Source organism: Physeter macrocephalus, chromosome 11 (genome assembly GCF_002837175.3).
Source record: "Physeter macrocephalus isolate SW-GA chromosome 11, ASM283717v5, whole genome shotgun sequence".
Lineage (NCBI taxonomy): Eukaryota > Metazoa > Chordata > Mammalia > Artiodactyla > Physeteridae > Physeter > Physeter macrocephalus.
In genome coordinates this window covers 44,442,767-44,459,858 of record NC_041224.1, presented here as the reverse complement: position 1 = coordinate 44,459,858, position 17,092 = coordinate 44,442,767, and the positions used below count along the sequence as shown (strand labels likewise).

Genomic DNA, 17,092 nt, shown 5'->3' with positions numbered 1-17,092 from the left:
GCCTTCTGGAGAAGGTCCAGAAGTCTCTGCCTCTGGAGTAGGGGACCTCAGTGGACTGCCTTCTGGAGAAGGTCCAGAAGTCTCTGCCTCTGGAGTAGGGGACCTCAGTGGACTCCCTTCTGGAAGAGAGGACCTCAGTGGACTTCCTTCTGGAGAAGGTCCAGAAGTCTCTGCCTCTGGAGTAGGGGACCTCAGTGGACTCCCTTCTGGAAGAGAGGACCTCAGTGGACTTCCTTCTGGAGGAGAGGGTCTAGAGACCTCTGTCTCTGGAGTAGAGGACCTCAGTGGACTTCCTTCTGGAGAAGGTCCAGAAGTCTCTGCCTCTGGAGTAGGGGACCTCAGTGGACTCCCTTCTGGAAGAGAGGACCTCAGTGGACTTCCTTCTGGAGAAGGCCCAGAAGCCTCTGCCTCTGGAATAGAGGATCTCAGCAGACTTCCTTCTGGAGAAGGTCCAGAAGCCTCTGCCTCTGGAGTAGAGGACCTCAGTGGACTTCCTTCTGGAAGAGAGGGTCTAGAGACCTCTGCCGCTGGGGTAGGGGACCTCAGTGGACTTCCTTCTGGAGGAGAGGGTCTAGAGACCTCTGTCTCTGGAGTAGAGGACCTCAGTGGACTTCCTTCTGTAGGTGAGGATCATCTAGAGACCTCTGCTTCTGGAGTAGGGGACCTTAGTGGACTTCCTTCTGGAAGGGAAAGTCTGGAGATCTCTGCTTCTGGAGCTGAGGATCTTAGTGGGTTGACTTCTGGAAAAGAAGACTTGATTGGGTCAGCTTCTGAAGTCTTGGACCTTGGCAGAATACCTTCTGGAACTCTAGGAAGTGGGCAAGCTCCAGAAGCAAGTGGCCTTCCCTCTGGATTTAGTGGTGAGTATTCTGGGGTGGACCTTGGAAGTGGCCCATCTTCTGGCCTTCCTGACTTCAGTGGACTTCCATCTGGGTTCCCAACTGTCTCCCTAGTGGATACTACATTGGTGGAAGTGGTCACAGCCACCACAGCAGGTGAACTAGAAGGAAGGGGAACCATTGACATCAGTGGTGCTGGAGAAACATCTGGGCTGCCCTTCAGTGAACTGGACATTAGTGGAGGAGCAAGCGGACTCTCTTCAGGAGCTGAACTCAGTGGCCAGGCATCTGGGTCTCCTGACATCAGTGGGGAAACATCTGGACTCTTTGGTGTCAGTGGACAGCCATCAGGGTTTCCTGACATTAGTGGGGGAACATCTGGACTTTTTGAGGTCAGTGGGCAGCCATCAGGGTTTTCTGGGGAAACATCTGGTGTGACTGAGCTTAGTGGACTGTCCTCCGGACAACCAGAAGTCAGTGCAGAAGCTTCTGGAGTGCTTTCTGGCATTGGTCCACCATTTGGCATAACCGACCTGAGTGGAGAAACGTCTGGGACCCCTGATCTCAGTGGGCAGCCATCGGGGTTACCAGGGTTCAGTGGGACAACATCCGGAATCCCTGACCTGGTTTCCAGTGCCGTGAGTGGCGGTGGTGAATCTTCTGGCATTACATTCGTGGACACCAGTTTGGTTGAAGTGACCCCAACTACATTTAAAGAAGAAGAAGGTTTAGGGTCCGTGGACCTCAGTGGCCTCCCTTCAGGAGAGGCAGGTCTCTCAGGCACATCTGGGATAGTAGATGTCAGTGGACTATCTTCTGGAGTAATTGACTCCAGTGGGTTTACACCCCAGCCTCCAGAATTCAGTGTCCTGCCAAGCAGAGTAGCTGAGGTCAGTGGAGAGTCCTCTGGAGCTGAGAGTGGGAGCAGCCTGCCTTCCGGAGCATATGACGCCCGTGGACTTCCATCTGGTTTCTCCACTGTCTCTCTTGTGGACAGAACTTTGGTGGAATCTGTAACCCAGGCTCCAACAGCCCAAGAAACAGGAGAAGGGCCTTCGGGCGTTCTGGAACTTAGTGGTGCCCCTTCTGGAGCACCAGACATGTCTGGAGACCATTCAGGACTTTTGGACCTAAGTGGACTGGTAGAGCCCAGTGGAGAGCCATCAAGTACTCCATATTTTAGTGGGGACTTTTCTGGCACCACTGATGTAAGCGGAGAATCCTCTGCACCCGCGAGCACCAGTGGGGAGGCCTCAGGACTTCCAGAAGTTACTTTAATCACTTCTGAGTTCATGGAGAGTGTTACTGAACCAACTGTTTCCCAGGAACTGGGCCAAAGACCCCCTGTAACATACAACCCCCAGCGTTCTGAGTCCAGTGGAGAAGCCTCTGCATCTGGGGATGCACCAAGGTTCCCCGGGTCTGGAGTAGAAGCATCATCAGTCCCAGAATCTAGCAGCGAGACGTCTCCCTATCCTGATGCTGAGGTGGGAACATCTGCCGCCCCCGAGGCCAGCAGAGGCACTTCCAGGTCCCCTGATCTGAGTGGAACCACCTCCGCCTTCCATGAAGCTGATCTGGAGGGAGCCTCAGGCCTGGGAGTGACAGGTAGCACCTCAGCCTTTCAGGAAGGCCCCAGGGAGGGCTCGGCTGCCCCGGAAGTGAGTGGAGAGTCAACCACCACCTATGATGTGGGCACAGAGGCATCAGGCTCACCTTCGGCCACTCCCGTGGCTTCTGGAGGCAGGACTGAAATCAGCAGAGACCTGTCTGGTCACACCTCGGGGTTGGATGTTGTCATCAGCACCACCATCCCAGAATCCAAGTGGACTCAGCAGACCCAGAGCCCTGCAGAGGTGCATCTAGAAATCGAGTCCTCAAGCCCCGTGCACTCAGGAGAAGAGACCCAAACAGCCGGAACACCCACCTCCCCAGCTGATGCTTCCATCCAGACCTCTCCAGGAGGGACAGATGAATCAGAGGCAACCACGGCAGGTATTGTTGGGATTATTTTCCTTTAAATGGGTTTGGGTAGTTCAGACTGTAGCCGTGTAGATTCAAGTTCTGAGCACAGGTGAGCTGTGCAGCCTCAAGCAAGTTTCTTAACCTCTCTGAACGTCATCTGTAGAACGGGAATAGTACCAAGGAAGATTAAGCAAGATATAAATATGTAGAGAACAAGCGTCATACTTTGCACACAGTGCACACTTGTAGATTCGTGATTATTGTTGTTACAGTGGAGTTACATGACACAAACATTTATATGTGAATTCGACTGTCTGTACTTGGCACGGGAAGCACTATTTAGATAGTGCTAGAAATTCTGCTCACGCCCCTTTCCCATGGAGTGAGTGTGAGATGAGAGAATGAATCTGCTGATGACTTTTATGCCCCAGTATTTGCTTTGTGCAAGGTGAAAACCTGCACAGTTCAAGGAACTATGAAGCGTCATCTTGGCTGTGTCCTGCCTTTAGACCCTGCCTCCCCACCCACACCCCGTGCAGGCGAATCCTCTGTACTATAGTGATGGCCTCACCTTGACACAGACCTGGCACTGGGCACCAGAGGCTGATGATTTTCCTTTGTTTTTTGCCTTGGGATCCCTTGCCTCCCCCTGTGTACTGAGAGACCTTCCCCAGTCAGAGAGCCCCCAGCCGCTCCCAGATGCTGGGGATAAGGAAGGACAGAGTCCTCAAAAGCGTGCTGACCCAGAGCCAGCCCTGTGGGCTTCTGGGGCCTCAGGCCCCACCCTCGAGGTCGTAGAGGCTGCACTGTACCCCAGGCAGCTGCATTCTTGATGCTCAGCCTCTCCCCGGGGGTTGCAGACCCCACCACCTGTGCCAAGGAGCCCTGCGGTGCTGGGACCTGCCAGGAGACGGAGGCCCCCCTGGCCACACTGGCAAGCACTGCGACATAGGTGAGAGCCTCATTGGCCATGGGGGTGCAGGCAGAGGGGTTGGGAGGAGGCAACCAAGGTCAGTTGGGGCTCAGGCTTCTCACACTGGGAAGGAGAGTACACAGTGACGTGCTGGGTAGCAGGCACAGGGTAAACACGGCACGTCTTTCTAGAGCATCTGGTCTACATGACGGTTTAGGAGAAAAGAGTCAAGTAATTAAACTGAGAAGTAGTTCGTTTTTTTTGTCAAGCCAATGATTGTTTTATGAGTAGAATGCAAAACGTGCTGGAATTTTGAAGATAAAACTTGAGACTTCAAAGAAATGTTGACCTAGGGTGTGTGTTGAGACCCCGTCATGCCCCACAGCTCCCGGGAGGGAATCTCCATGGAGGCTGTCTTGCATCAGGCAGAGTGGAGCCCTCCAGGAAAGCCCCTATGGTCCCCTCCATGCTTGCGTCTGGGTGGGGTTTGGGTCCCCTTCTTGCCCTGAAGGAGATGACACAGACAGAGCTTGTCACTCCCAGCTCCAGGATTCATGGCTGCAGGTCAGCTGTGACCCAGCAGTGCCCCACCCCTGGGCACCCACCACCCTGGGGCCCCCGTTTGCCCAAGCAGCTTGTGGCATGAGTGAGGAGCCTGGGGGATCCTCTGATTGGAGGTGGCCCTGAAAACAAGATGATTAGAATCTACCTGTCGCTCCCCGAACACCGTGAGGCCTGTGGCCATGAGGACATCTCAGCTCATTAACATCACCACCCTTGAGAAAAGAAACGCCCAGTCCCCTCCAAGCTCAGATTCTTGGGTTAGCTCTCTGCGCTGCTCCCAGGCCCTTAGCCCCGCCCTGTCTGAAGTCAGGCATCAGAGACCCAAGGCCTTCCCTAAAAGGGCTTCATACCTAGGACACATGCAAAATACCTTTACATCATACACAAAGAAGCATTCTGTGTTTATAGACATTAATATATATGCAAAATAACACCTCATAATACATTATATACTCATAATAAAAAGATGCTGTATCCTTGGCACTTAGACAGGAAATATATATGTTTATATAAACAGGCACTAAGGTGAATACCTATTCACTCTCTCCTGATTTGCGGTCAGCCTCTGCCCACGTGTGCGGGGCCGTGACTGAGAACACTATGGGCCTCCGTGGCCAGAGAAGGTAGGCTCTCCTTGGAAGGTCCTGGCCTTTCTACCGAGGGGACCCACTGAGCCATAGTGACCCCAGGGGCTATAGACATACCACTCTGTCATCCACCCCCAAGGGGAAGGCAGAGCACTGCCTCTGTCCTGGGAGAGCCCACCCCTGATGAAAACTTGGGGACACCTTGTGCGCTTTCCAGCACACAAAGTCTTCAGTCGGCAGTGGGCGTGGCTCTGTCCCGTGAGCAGTGCCCCTGGGGGGCATCGTGCCAGGTGTGCAGACACGCCCCCCCCCCCCAGGGTCTGGGTGTGCAGGTGGAGAGCAGCAGGGGGCCCATCTTGGGTGAAGTGTTGTGGAGCTCAGCTCTGTCGGCCAGCTCAGCCTGGGTCAGCGAGGAACAGACTCAGAGCCCGACAGGACTTCCGGGGTGGGGGCAGCCGCCAGGACCAGAACCCCCTTGCCCTCTTTTGGTATCTTCTGACACCTCTCTCCATTCTTAGCAACTGCTTCCCCAACCTGATGCTTGAAGCAAAAATGTGACACTGGTATCAGAAGTCACACAGCAAGGCTCGTGTCCTGGCACCTCTGAAATTAGAAGTAGGTGACAATGGCCCTTAACTAATCTGCTATAAGGACAGCTTTTCTCTAATGGTGTATATTTCCAAAGGGCTTTCTTTCCCACAATTTCTTCCTAGGCAGCTCTGAGAGCTTGGTAATCATCCCCATTTGAAACTGCAGCACAGAGAGGTTAAGTGATTTGCCTAACTTCAATGAGCAAGTCCAATCAAGAATTGAGGTGTTCGCTGTTTAACACACTCGGTTAAATAAGAAGCCTTCTCTTGAACATAACAACCGGTTGTCAGTCTTAAAGAGCTAGAAGCCAGACTTCAGGGGAACCAGAATGAAGAACAGCTGTAGAATTGGAATTGGTCCAACTAGACACAGACAAGCCCTGACTACCTCATTTGTAAATAGGGTCAAAGGTAGTGGTTCTCAGCTTCAAAAAAATTCTGATCCTTGGGTCCCACCCCCACAGATTCTGATTGGAGTGGTTCTGTGGCCTTGGCACTGGGTCCCACTCCCGCAGATTCTGATTGGAATGGTCCTGTGGCCTTGGCACTGGGGTTTTTTAAACTCCCAAGTGACTCCAGTGTGCAGGCAGAGCTGAGAAACAATGCTATGAGGATTAAGATCATCTGTGTACATCTGACCAGTTCCCCTTCCCCATCTCTCAAGCCACTGATTACAAAAAGCTTTGTCATCTCTAAAGGGCAAGTGGTAAGAGTCATCCACATGCAAAATCTGGGGTCTCATTGTCCATGACTCTACCCCTGGGGTCCCAAGTCACTCCTGTTCAATTCAAGCTCAAGATCTGGTGCTTCCAAAAGGACTGCAGAAGGTGTCCAGTATCCACAGTTCACCCACCTGTCATCTGGCTCTAGAACTGGGAACCACAGGTTGTTAAAAGACCGTAGAGGGCTTCCCTGGTGGCGCAGTGGTTGAGAGTCCGCCTGCCGATGCAGGGGACGCGGGTTCGTGCCCCGGTCCGGGAGGATCCCACATGCCGCGGAGCGGCTGAGCCTGCGCGTCTGGAGCCTGCGCTCCGCGACGGGGGAGGCCACAGCAGTGAGAGGCCCGCGTACCGCAAAAAAAAAAAAAAAAAAAAAAAGACCGTAGAGATCAGTGTCATCTTGTTTAGTCAGCGTTGCACAAATAAGTTCTTGATAAATTATTAATCTCTACTCTTTACATCAAAATAAATATGTTTAATGAATACTTAGATTCTTTAGCAATCAAAAGCAGGACTGGGGACTTCCCTGGCGGTCCAGTGGTTAAGACTCTGCGCTTCCCACTGCAGGGGGTGCGGGTTTGGTCCCTGGTCAGGGAACTAAATTTCTGCATGCCTAGCAACGTGGCCAAAAAAAAAAAGCAGGACTATCCTATTCGGATCCACTTAAAAAGCAGAAGCATCCTCCCCACCTCCACTGCTAATACAGTATTTCCTGTGGGGATTAGATTTCTGATTCTGAGGCTTCAATCCTGGCTGCTCCTTAGAATCACCTGGGACGCTTTTAAAAAGCACTATACCTGGGCCCCGCCCTGAGCTATTCTCATTCACTTGGTCTGGGGTGGGGGGGCTCTGGTGCTGGTGGTAATTTTTTTTAATCTAAAGATTAACTACCACAGTGATTCTAATGGGCAGCTAAATTTGAGAAATCAGATCTCACGTCCAATTTGCCAGGAATCACTGGCATTGCCTGGATTTCTCTAAACTCCTTGGTTAGAAGGGCATGAACTTAAAATTTAATCAGTCTCTTTTCTGTTTAACTGACATCTTTTACTTTGTGGACTTGGGGTTCTGATCTATGACCTGACCCTGTCTCTCCCCCTAGTGGGGTGATGTTTGAATTCCAGTGACACCTTATCCCTGGGAGGTGGGGGGAAGTGCTTTCCAAGCAAGTGAAAATACAGGGTTACAGGTGAAAATACAAATTACACCTTCTTGACTTGACTTAACCAAGAAGTCCATGGGCAGATTTTAACAGGCAACTAATTGAATTTAGCAGGATATTAAAGTTACATTCAAGATCAAACTTTAAAAATATAAACAACTTGATAGTATAAATAACTATAACATACTTTTAATCTAATCATGTTTGTTTTTAAAGCAAATTGGAACGGATAAATATGCTCTTGTAATCCTCTGTCGATTGTGATACACCAGAAAGTGAGTGTATGTATTCAATTCTGTTCATCCTGATTGATCCTAGGTCTTTGAAGGGTGCAGAGCATCTGTTGAGCTAAGAAATTGTCTCTGTGCTTCTTGAGGAGATTTTCCCCCTATCCTTGTCCAGGAAAGTCATGTCCAGGGTCACCACATACAGCTGCACAGGTTGTACACTGAACAACTTGAGGGGTACCATTCATACCATGCTATTTACGAGTGGCAACCCCTTTGGTTGGGTATCACTTGAGTAAAAGCGCCTGCTGTCACTTCATTCAACCTTTTCTATGAACAAAATAAGCTCTAACTTGGAAATCCTGGGCTCTGACCCAGGCAACCGCTGGACAAGACCCCTTCAGGGTAGAGACCTGTGGTCTCCAACTCAGACACCAAAGTGATTATTTGCAAGTATCTTTATTTCCCTCACCTTTACCAGGGTTCTCAGTTGTTTTCTCCCTTAAGTTAGAGATATCACTAGAGGGCCTTGTTCAGGAACAAACGATCCCTTTTGGTTAGAGTAGAGAGAAGAGGACTCAAAGTCCCTGCTTAGTGATGACCGGTGAGCCCTTGGCCGGGGCAGCAGAAATGGTAATGAGATGCTGAGATCCAGGACTCCAGTGTCTCTCTCTCTCTCTCTCCATGTGGAACAGAGGCCCAGCTTTCATCCTCATGGTCTAATTCTCTCCTCCATCTTCTCCAATCTGTATCCTCCACTTACCAGCATGGGCAGGTCACTTCATTTGTTTTCTTGTCTGTAAAATGGCCCAGCGATGTCCATGCCATAGGGCCGCCGGGAGGATAAGTGTGTGTGAGACATAGTGTCTGGCTCAGAGAAGATTTTTGGGAGATATTGGCTCCCTCTCTTTCCTCTCTTCTTTCATACAGTATGCCCGTTGCCCAAAGCCCTTCCTGTCCTCCATCTGCTGTCACCTTGTCTGGGGCACCCAAAGTACAGCAGGGCCCAGCCCAACTCTTCTCATGGTTCCAGAAGACAAGCAATGTTCCAATTGCCTTCACAGAAAGAGGTGGGCAAATCAGGGCCAGAGTGGCTCTTCCAGCCAGTGGAAGGGGAGAGGACGCACCACAAGCCTGAGAAGGCCCCACACAGGATGCTCAGCCCTCTCCCTACTGCTGAAGGCCTCTCTAAGCTGCCCCAGTGCCACTCACAAGCTCTCTGGTCTTCAGGATTATGGCCCTTCCTTTCCTCCTCATCTGTGAATCCAGGGCCCTGCATAAAACAGCTTCTGAGCCCGGGAACCTGGTTCCTTGAGTTTCAGTCCCTGCAGCCTTCTCAGATCCTGTGCCCTGGCCGAACACCAAAGGAAAACTGTCCTAGACCTCAGGCCGCCTTGCGGGGGCGAGTGATGTGAAATAAGCTTCTGGGACCACTGGAAGCTACCTGGCCTGACCTCCCTCGGGGCCTCCGCCCTCCCGCCCTCTCCCACATGGGTTGGCCAGAGGCCCCAGGGTTGATGTCTGGCTCTTCTCCCCACGGGCCACTCCTGTCCCCTGCTCTGTACAACTGCTTTAGCGCCTACATTTGCTTAATACCCCCTTGCCCAGTGCTTCCCATCTTCCATAATGACGCTAATGGACGAAAGACAACAGTAGCTTTTCTGAAGCAGGAGAACCTCCCCCAGCTTCCGCCCACCGGCCTGACCTATTGCTGCTACTGCTGCTGCTGGGAATCCTGGTGCATGCTGGGAATCCAAGTGCATGCTGGGATTTCAGTCCGTTCCTCCATGCATTTTGGTTTTGCTTGGAACAGTTTCAAACTTGGAACTGTTGGTTTCTAGCCCATGGTGTACACTCTCTGAAATAAAGTCAAGAACTTCATGGGAAGAGAGACATACCTGAGGACTTGAGATTTTCAGGCCTCCCATTGCACAAACCCAGCTCTGGTCTAGATAACATCGGCTATGCACTAGTGAAAAGGATCCAGAAGAAAGTGCTTTTATCTTCTTATCAGAGGACTGACTTTAAGATCTAGTCTGTGCTTATGAGAGGTAAGAACTAAGTCCTGGAACATATTTAGGGAGCTGCCTACGTGGAGACCACCCACAGACATGCCAGGTCCTGAAGGTTGTATGAACATAGCTGTACATATCATGCTGCCCCCATAAGCCAGTGGAACCCTTTCATTCCAGAATTTTATTAATCCCCTGGGAAGAGGAGCTTCACAATACCTTTTATCATGTTCCCAGAGGAAGTAACCCAGCCAGTGTTTTTGGAGAACGAATACAAAGAGAATAGAAGGATCCTCTAGGTCTCTGGCTTCTCTGAATGTGCAGAAAGACCAGATTAGGAGTTTCAGTTCTCACCTTGGCTAATGGATGAAAATTTGAGGCAAAGGCCAATGACTTACCAATGTAAGTCCCACAAAGAAGTTGGATCACAAAGAACATCCTGGACCAGAAGAACAGAAGGAAAGAAGAGTCTTCTGGGGAACAGAAGCTGACGGGGACCTGCCAGTATCCCAGGCTGGTGCTGGTGGGTGGCCACTTACTAAGTGCCTCGCTGGCTTCAAACACTGGTCTCCCACTGGCCAGGATGCAGCCCTTCTAGAAATCATGACTCATTGGAGGTGTCCGTGTTCTGAGGCCTTAAACTGGAAGGAGATTACATGGGGAAACATTAGGCTGGGTTTCTGTCCCTTTCCCCAAGATAACAATGTTGGCTTCATCTTTATAAGATACTCTAGAATCTTATTTACTGGAGACAAAGAAGGTGTCTGCAACCAAGAAAAAAAAAAAAAAAAACTAACAAGTCTCATGCGGATATCCCACACTGCCATTTTCTCATGATCCTATAGTCTGTGAACCACTTCTAGCTTGTTTGTTCTAGTACTGCACGGCCTTGTCCTCTTTCCTTGGTTCATAACTACAGAAGAAGCTAGGAAAAGAAAGACCTCTAACCAAGCTTCAAGAACTGGAATTCCAGTGTCCTTGCTCACCGCCATGCTTGAGAGCCAATTCAGACCTCAAGGCCTCTTGAAATATTCACAAGAGAAGACGTCCTGGAGGAACTCCAAGCTCACTCTCACAGTAGGCATTTGCCCTCAGAAGCAGCAGATCCCTTCACCCACTGGGAAACCTGGCTCCAATGCTCCAAGCTTGCCCATCCAGAACCACACACATCCAAGAAAACCCTTGTTGGATCTTTGGCTCAGCACTCCAAAATGGCGGCGGCAGCAGCAGCAGCAGCAACAGTTCTTAGGAAATCCGGGGCTCTGGAGAGCAGCAGGGCTGGCCACCCATAAAGAAGCTGCCATGCAATTGTGAAGCTGCAGTTGCCGGCAGGAGTCCTAATGGTGGCCCTTGGTTTCTTGCAGACATTGACGAGTGCCTCTCAAGCCCTTGTCTGAATGGAGCCACCTGCGTGGATGCCATCGACTCTTTCACATGCTTATGCCTTCCCAGCTACCAAGGGGACCTGTGTGAGATCGGTACGACCGTCTCGGCTTCAGCTAATGTTACTAACTGCTGCACCCCCTCTTCCTCCCTCATCCTTCCCTGCTAACCACAGGTTCTAGGCCCTGTGGGGCCCCCAAGATCCATCCAGAAAGCCACTTCAGGGGCCACAAGTGAGAAGTCGGCCCCACTCATTCTCACTCCTTCTCTTGCTGTTCCCTGCGGAAACCCTCCTCTGGGGCATTGGCTGATCTGACTGCAGAAGAGACATGCAGGCCGGGCCAGCCTGCACCTTGGAAGGTGGGGCTCTGGGGGACCTTTCAAACACTAACCTGCTCCAGGGCTTCCAGATGCCACCAGCAAAGTTGGTGCATGCATCAGACTAAGAAGACAGAGCCAATTCCATGCATTTGTCTTGAAGGACACTATGGGTGGGAGTCATTGGTTCTTGCTCCGGATGAGAGCCCCGGATCTTCCCAGCATGGCCACGGGCATGTGTCTGCCTGCCGTATTGCCCACGGGACCTCTGTGGCCCCTCCATGGCCTTGGGAGCCACCGTGCCACACTGGTCAAGCTGCCTTCCTCTTCTTCTCTGGCAAGAGCTATGGTCTGTCTGTCTGAGAGCTCCCGTGTCACCAGCATGCTCAAGTCGTGCGTGCACAAGGACAGCTGTATGTCACCTTGTCCTCATTGCCACCGTGACAGCTGCCACGTCAGTGCCACTCCGGTCCACGCTTCCTTGCTCCCTCCCTTGTGCAAGGCAAAAGGCTGGCCAGAGAGAACAGAGCCTCGCTGCAAGGGCTCTGAGCTTCCTCTCTTGGGCCTTGCCAACCCCTCAGTTTCTGCACCTGGGCCAGGCCCTGCCAAGGGGAGCTGTGGGCCAGGAACTTCCTGAGGCCAGACTGAGCCCACAGCCCTCTCACCTTCAGTGTTTCCTAGTCTCCCCATCTCAGGGCCACCCCAACTCAGAAAGGGGGAGATGGAGCTTGCAGTTGCTAGTAGCAATGGTCTGTGCAGAGCTGGAAGTGTTTAGGGGCTCAAAACCATTTTCAATGAACTCTCAATTTAGACATCCCAGAAACTTCCAGACAGCAACTGAAACTCCTAATCAGAGTGGGGAGGTAGTTTTGGATCGCATGTTCCTTGGAGGCACTGCCAAGGTTACAGACTGGTGGGGGAACTTCTGGAAGAAAAGACTTGGCCTGGACCCTCCTTCCCTGCAGACTCCCATTCTCCACCTTCACCCCAAGACTCCAAGAAATTGGTGCACGGGGTCTTGTCTGGGGTGGGAGTGGAGAGTTACAAGGATTTCCTCCCCAGGGTGCCAGAATATTTGCCACAGGGAGAAGGCCATTTCATGCCCCCAGCACTGCCTGCTGCTGCCCCCTTCACACACCTCCCCGCAGCTCCCTCTCTCCCTGGAGCCCCTCAGAGCCTCTGAGCCATGTTTTTCCTTAAGCCTCAAGACCTCCTACCTTCCCACCTCTTTTTTTCTGGCTGCTGAGCTCTGCCAGCCCTGCAGAGCAGACTTCAACAGGAGAAAAGCTTTGGGGGTGGGAGGCAATATCTGGAAAAGAAAGGGTCCCTGGCACTTCCCAGAGGTTCCTGGGGGAGGAGGGGGCAGGGCCAGGCCTCTTGGCTTCCAACTTGAGCCCCGATCCAGTCGGGCCTCTCCCTTCCTTTGGGGAGTGACACGGAAGGCAGGGTGAACGCAGGAATCCCTGCCCTGAGACTGGCAGCAGACACCATCCCCAGTTGGCCCCCAGGCCCTCTCCTCAAGCCCCTGACCTGTGTTGCAGACCAGAAGCTGTGTGAGAAGGGCTGGACCAAGTTCCAGGGCCACTGTTACCGCCACTTCCCCGACCGGGCGACCTGGGTGGACGCCGAGGGCCAGTGCCGGAAGCAGCAGTCACACCTGAGCAGCATTGTCACCCCTGAGGAGCAGGAGTTTGTCAACAGTGAGTGCGGCCGGGCCTCAGGGGCCCAAGCGGAGAATGGTCACATGGGCGAAGGATCTCCCTTGACAGCACTCAGCGGACTTGGGCCCAGTGAGGCGGCAGAGGTCGGGGGCAGGGAGGGAGGGAAGGGCATTTCCGCAGCCTGAGGGGCCACCGGCTCTGGCTGCACCCAGGACAGCCGGCTGTCTGTCATAGTCAGCCCTGGATTAACCCCGAGGCTGTCACCAGTCCATGTCAGCTCAGGGAGATGGTCCAAATGCACTCCAAACATGCAGGTGCTAAGACCCTTGTCAGGACCCTGGAGGCAGGTGTCACGCTCCTAGGAGCCCACCCAGCTCCTGCCACCCCTCCATCCCCTCTGTCTCTACGAGCTCAAGTTTCTCAGACACCTTCAGGGCGCCCCATACCCACGTCCTCTCTCCAGACAATGCTCAGGACTATCAGTGGATCGGCCTGAATGACAAGACCATCGAAGGAGACTTCCGCTGGTCAGATGGACACTCCTTGGTGAGTTCTGCTGGGGGCACCCGGGATAGTTGACGGCCCAGAGGAGATGAATAAAGACCCCCAGAGAGAGACACATTCAAATCACATGCAAACATTCACTGAGCAGCTGCTGGACCGGGAGCCCTGAGATCAGAGATTGTGTCTAGTTCTCGTCCCTTTAGAGACCAGCCCAGGGCTGGACAACTGAATAATGGCATGAAAGGAAGGGTGAGGGATGAGGAAGGCAATGAATGAATGAAGGCAAACCACCAAGAGGGAACATGGAAGCTTTAGAGTGGTTCCTTGCCCACAGAGGACTCGAGTCCACTCAAGGAGACAGACAGACAAATGGAAAGCAACATAGATGCCAGCTGAATAGTACACATAGTAAATGATGGAGGTCAGCAAAGGACCTCAGGGAAGGCTCCCTGGAAGAGGCGAATATGAACAGGGTCATGGGGGAGGGGAGCAGTTACATTAGAGGAAAGGGGACTTGTTTGTCCCTGAGTCAGGCTAGAGGGAGAAGCCTGGGAAGGCAGAGTCTGGACTTGGGAGCCATATCTCTACCTCCCAGTCCTGCCCAAGCAGGCAGCCTGGGTGACCAGCCCCGTTGGCCCATGTGGAAGAGGAGGGCGTCGCCAGCTCATTAACAGGGACCGTGAGTCCTGGGGGCTCTGAGTTCCTGACAAGGACCACAGCCAGGCGGTGTGAGCAGTTCTTTGGAGGGCCCGTGGGTTCCATGGCACCTGGGACAGCCCTGACCAGACTCCCAGCAGTCTTTGCGCCACCGCCAGGAAGGGGCTTGATGGGGAGGGAAAGCAGGGGTCCGGCCAAGCTGTACTGCTGCTGGCCCCTCCTCACCCCTTCCCCACTCCCACCCACAGCAATTTGAGAACTGGCGCCCCAACCAGCCTGACAACTTCTTTGCCACTGGGGAGGACTGCGTGGTGATGATCTGGCATGAGAAGGGCGAGTGGAATGACGTTCCCTGCAATTACCAGCTGCCCTTCACATGTAAAAAGGGCACAGGTAAGCAGCAGCCTGGGAGGGATTAGCAGCGTGGAGAGAATCAAGACTCCAGGCTCCTGCTGTGTGACCTGGGGCGAGTCACCCGGACTCCTGGCTGTTGAGGTCACCTCACCTGCCCAACTAGCAGATTGGAGCTGACCTGGGGGGCCACTCCCAATACCAGCGTCCCAGAGCTGATGGAAAGGGCCAGCCCACTAGGGACAGGGAGAGGGTGAAGGTCACAGGAGGACAGACCCCCCCCTCCACACATACAGCGCCTTGGATATCAGCACAGAAAGTCACCCACAATCACACATAGGTTGGGAGCCTCCCTCTCTGGGGTTCCCAAGCCCGTCAGTCGCAGAGTCGGAGTTTTCAGCCTTGATCGTCAGCTTTAAGTCTGTGGACACCTAGGTGTGGGTAGGACACTCCCCACCTGTTCCCACTCCTGGCCCCCAAGGCCTCCTTCAGTTCCCCCTCTCCCCTGCATCACTGTTTTCATAGAGAAGTCACAGACAGTCTGCCCGGCTCTCGCCCTCTTTCCCCACCTTTCTCCCTTTTATTCCCTTACTTCTGCTCTAAATCATCGAGGAACCCAAATGTTAGAACCAGTGTTTTCCAGGTTCTTAGTGCGGCATGAAAGCACCCCTTCCCCAGCAGTCAGGGCTCACTGCTGGGTGTTCAGGCTCCGTGCCCCTTCCCTGGGCCCTGAGCCCATCTCCTCACAGCCAGAGGGGGCCATACTGGCTCATGACCAGCATGGGGCATCACGGGAGACCCTCTGAGAGCCCTTTCTGAAGGGTGTTTGCCCCTCAGTGGCCTGCGGAGAGCCCCCCGTGGTGGAGCACGCCAGGATCTTCGGGCAGAAGAAGGACCGGTACGAGATCAATTCCCTGGTGCGGTACCAGTGCACCGAGGGCTTTGTCCAGCGCCATGTACCCACCATCCGGTGCCAGCCCAGCGGACACTGGGAGGAGCCTCGGATCACCTGCACGGACCGTGAGCATCGCCCCACACAGTGTTACATACCACCAACACGTCCTCCTCCCTGTCCCCCGCTGTCTGCACCATCCATGGGCTCAATCACAGATGTCCGCTGCCCCCAGGGAGGGCTCACTTGCACTGAGAAGGTGAAGATGAAAGCGGGTGGCCCACTTTCCTTTTCAACACCAGCCCCGAAGCCCCTTAGCCCAAGGTGGTTCCAAGAAAAATCAAAACCAAGAAGTGGGTAAAGCCTCAGGCTGCCTTCATGAGCCCATGGTTTCTGCAGGGAGGGGAGCCAGCGGAGAAGAGGCAGGACGGGGAGAGGCTGGGCTGGCCCACTTTCTTCCCAGGGTTCACCCAGATGTTTCCATCTCCCTTTCACCCCAGCCTCTTCCTACAAGCGCAGACTACAGAAGCGGAGCTCACGGCCCCTGCGGAGGAGCCGCCTCAGCAGGGCCCACTGAGAGGAGCTTCCAGGACGTGCCCAGGATGCTGAGCCCAGGAGCCTTGCCAGGCTGACATCCCACAGGGATGGTGTCCTCTCCTTGTCGCTTTCTGTCATATAAGGAATTCCATTAAAGAAGGAAAATAAATAAATCCCACATTGTGTATGCACCCACCCACCCACCCCCAAATCGCCAAAACTGCATCTAATTTCCTCCCAAATGCCAAAGCAAAGCAAACGTATTGTAACCCGTGGACTGAGTTTAGAGACGTTTCTTCAATCTCCCGTTGTGCCTTTCCAGGGACCAGCGCAGGGACAGGGGGAGAAGGGGAGGGGTTAAGTTAAATAAAGAAGGTAATTTTTTGTTTCCTGACTTTATCCAAGAGCAGTGCAATCGTTGGTTCTTTCACCTCCAGGGAGAGCTAGGGAGGAGGGAGGAAGGGGCAGAGGCCTGAGGGCGTGAAGAGTGCGGAACCGCAGCTGAATGTATGGGAAGAGACGGAGTCGGAGGGCTGCGCCATCTGTGCGGGGGAGAAGCCTGGGGGAGAGGCGGTGGCTTCCGGCCGCAGGTGAGCGGGCAGGAGAGAGCCATCGAGGGATCTTCCGAAGCGTGGGGGTCGGGTTCCCTCCGAGGGTCCCTTTTCCAGAGTCCTCTCACCCGCGTCTGCCACCCTAGCAGGTGTGGATCTCGATCTCGGCAGGGCTGGGCCGGGGGCATTTCCTTCCCGGTGGGAGTGCCGCCCAACCCTCCCCCCTCCCTCCCCCACCCCCGGGACCGTGCAGGCACCAGGGTTCCGTGCACCTATTTATATTTTTGAAAACTAAAGATTATGATAATTATAATGATAATAAAGACATTGGAAGAGATCTATTTCTTTTCTTTTCCCTTCTTTTCTTAATTTAAAGAGAAGGCGACCACGGTCCAGGGTCAACTGAAGGGGCTCTTAGGTATGGGGGCAGTGGGGACACATTTTGATCAAATGACCCCGAATTCCTGCAAATCCTGTCTGATCAGAAAGCCTGGGACAGTCACACCTGCGGTGCTTTATTTTCACAAGTGTACCTGTGCGTATGATGGATTCTGTGTGTGTGTGTGTGTGTGTGTGTGTGTGTGTGTGTGTGTGTGTGTGTGTGTGTGTGTGTGACAGCCAACGGGTGCTGTGTATGGATTCGCCAGTTGGCATGCTGTC

General features: G+C 53.3%; 1 protein-coding gene across 1 annotated transcript in view; it reads left to right on the top strand.

Moving 5' to 3' along the window:
* The window catches only part of ACAN (aggrecan), a 35,837-nt gene extending 19,656 nt beyond the window's left edge, over positions 1-16,181 (top strand). The window contains 9 exon segments of the mRNA XM_055087942.1: positions 1-2,834; positions 3,665-3,718; positions 3,721-3,756; positions 10,943-11,056; positions 12,821-12,979; positions 13,404-13,486; positions 14,350-14,494; positions 15,290-15,472; positions 15,845-16,181. The exon segment at positions 1-2,834 is cut by the window's left edge and continues 42 nt beyond it. Coding sequence (XP_054943917.1) covers positions 1-2,834; positions 3,665-3,718; positions 3,721-3,756; positions 10,943-11,056; positions 12,821-12,979; positions 13,404-13,486; positions 14,350-14,494; positions 15,290-15,472; positions 15,845-15,921 — 3,685 coding nt within the window. The 3' untranslated portion in view covers positions 15,922-16,181.
* Positions 16,182-17,092: the final 911 nt, after the last annotated feature.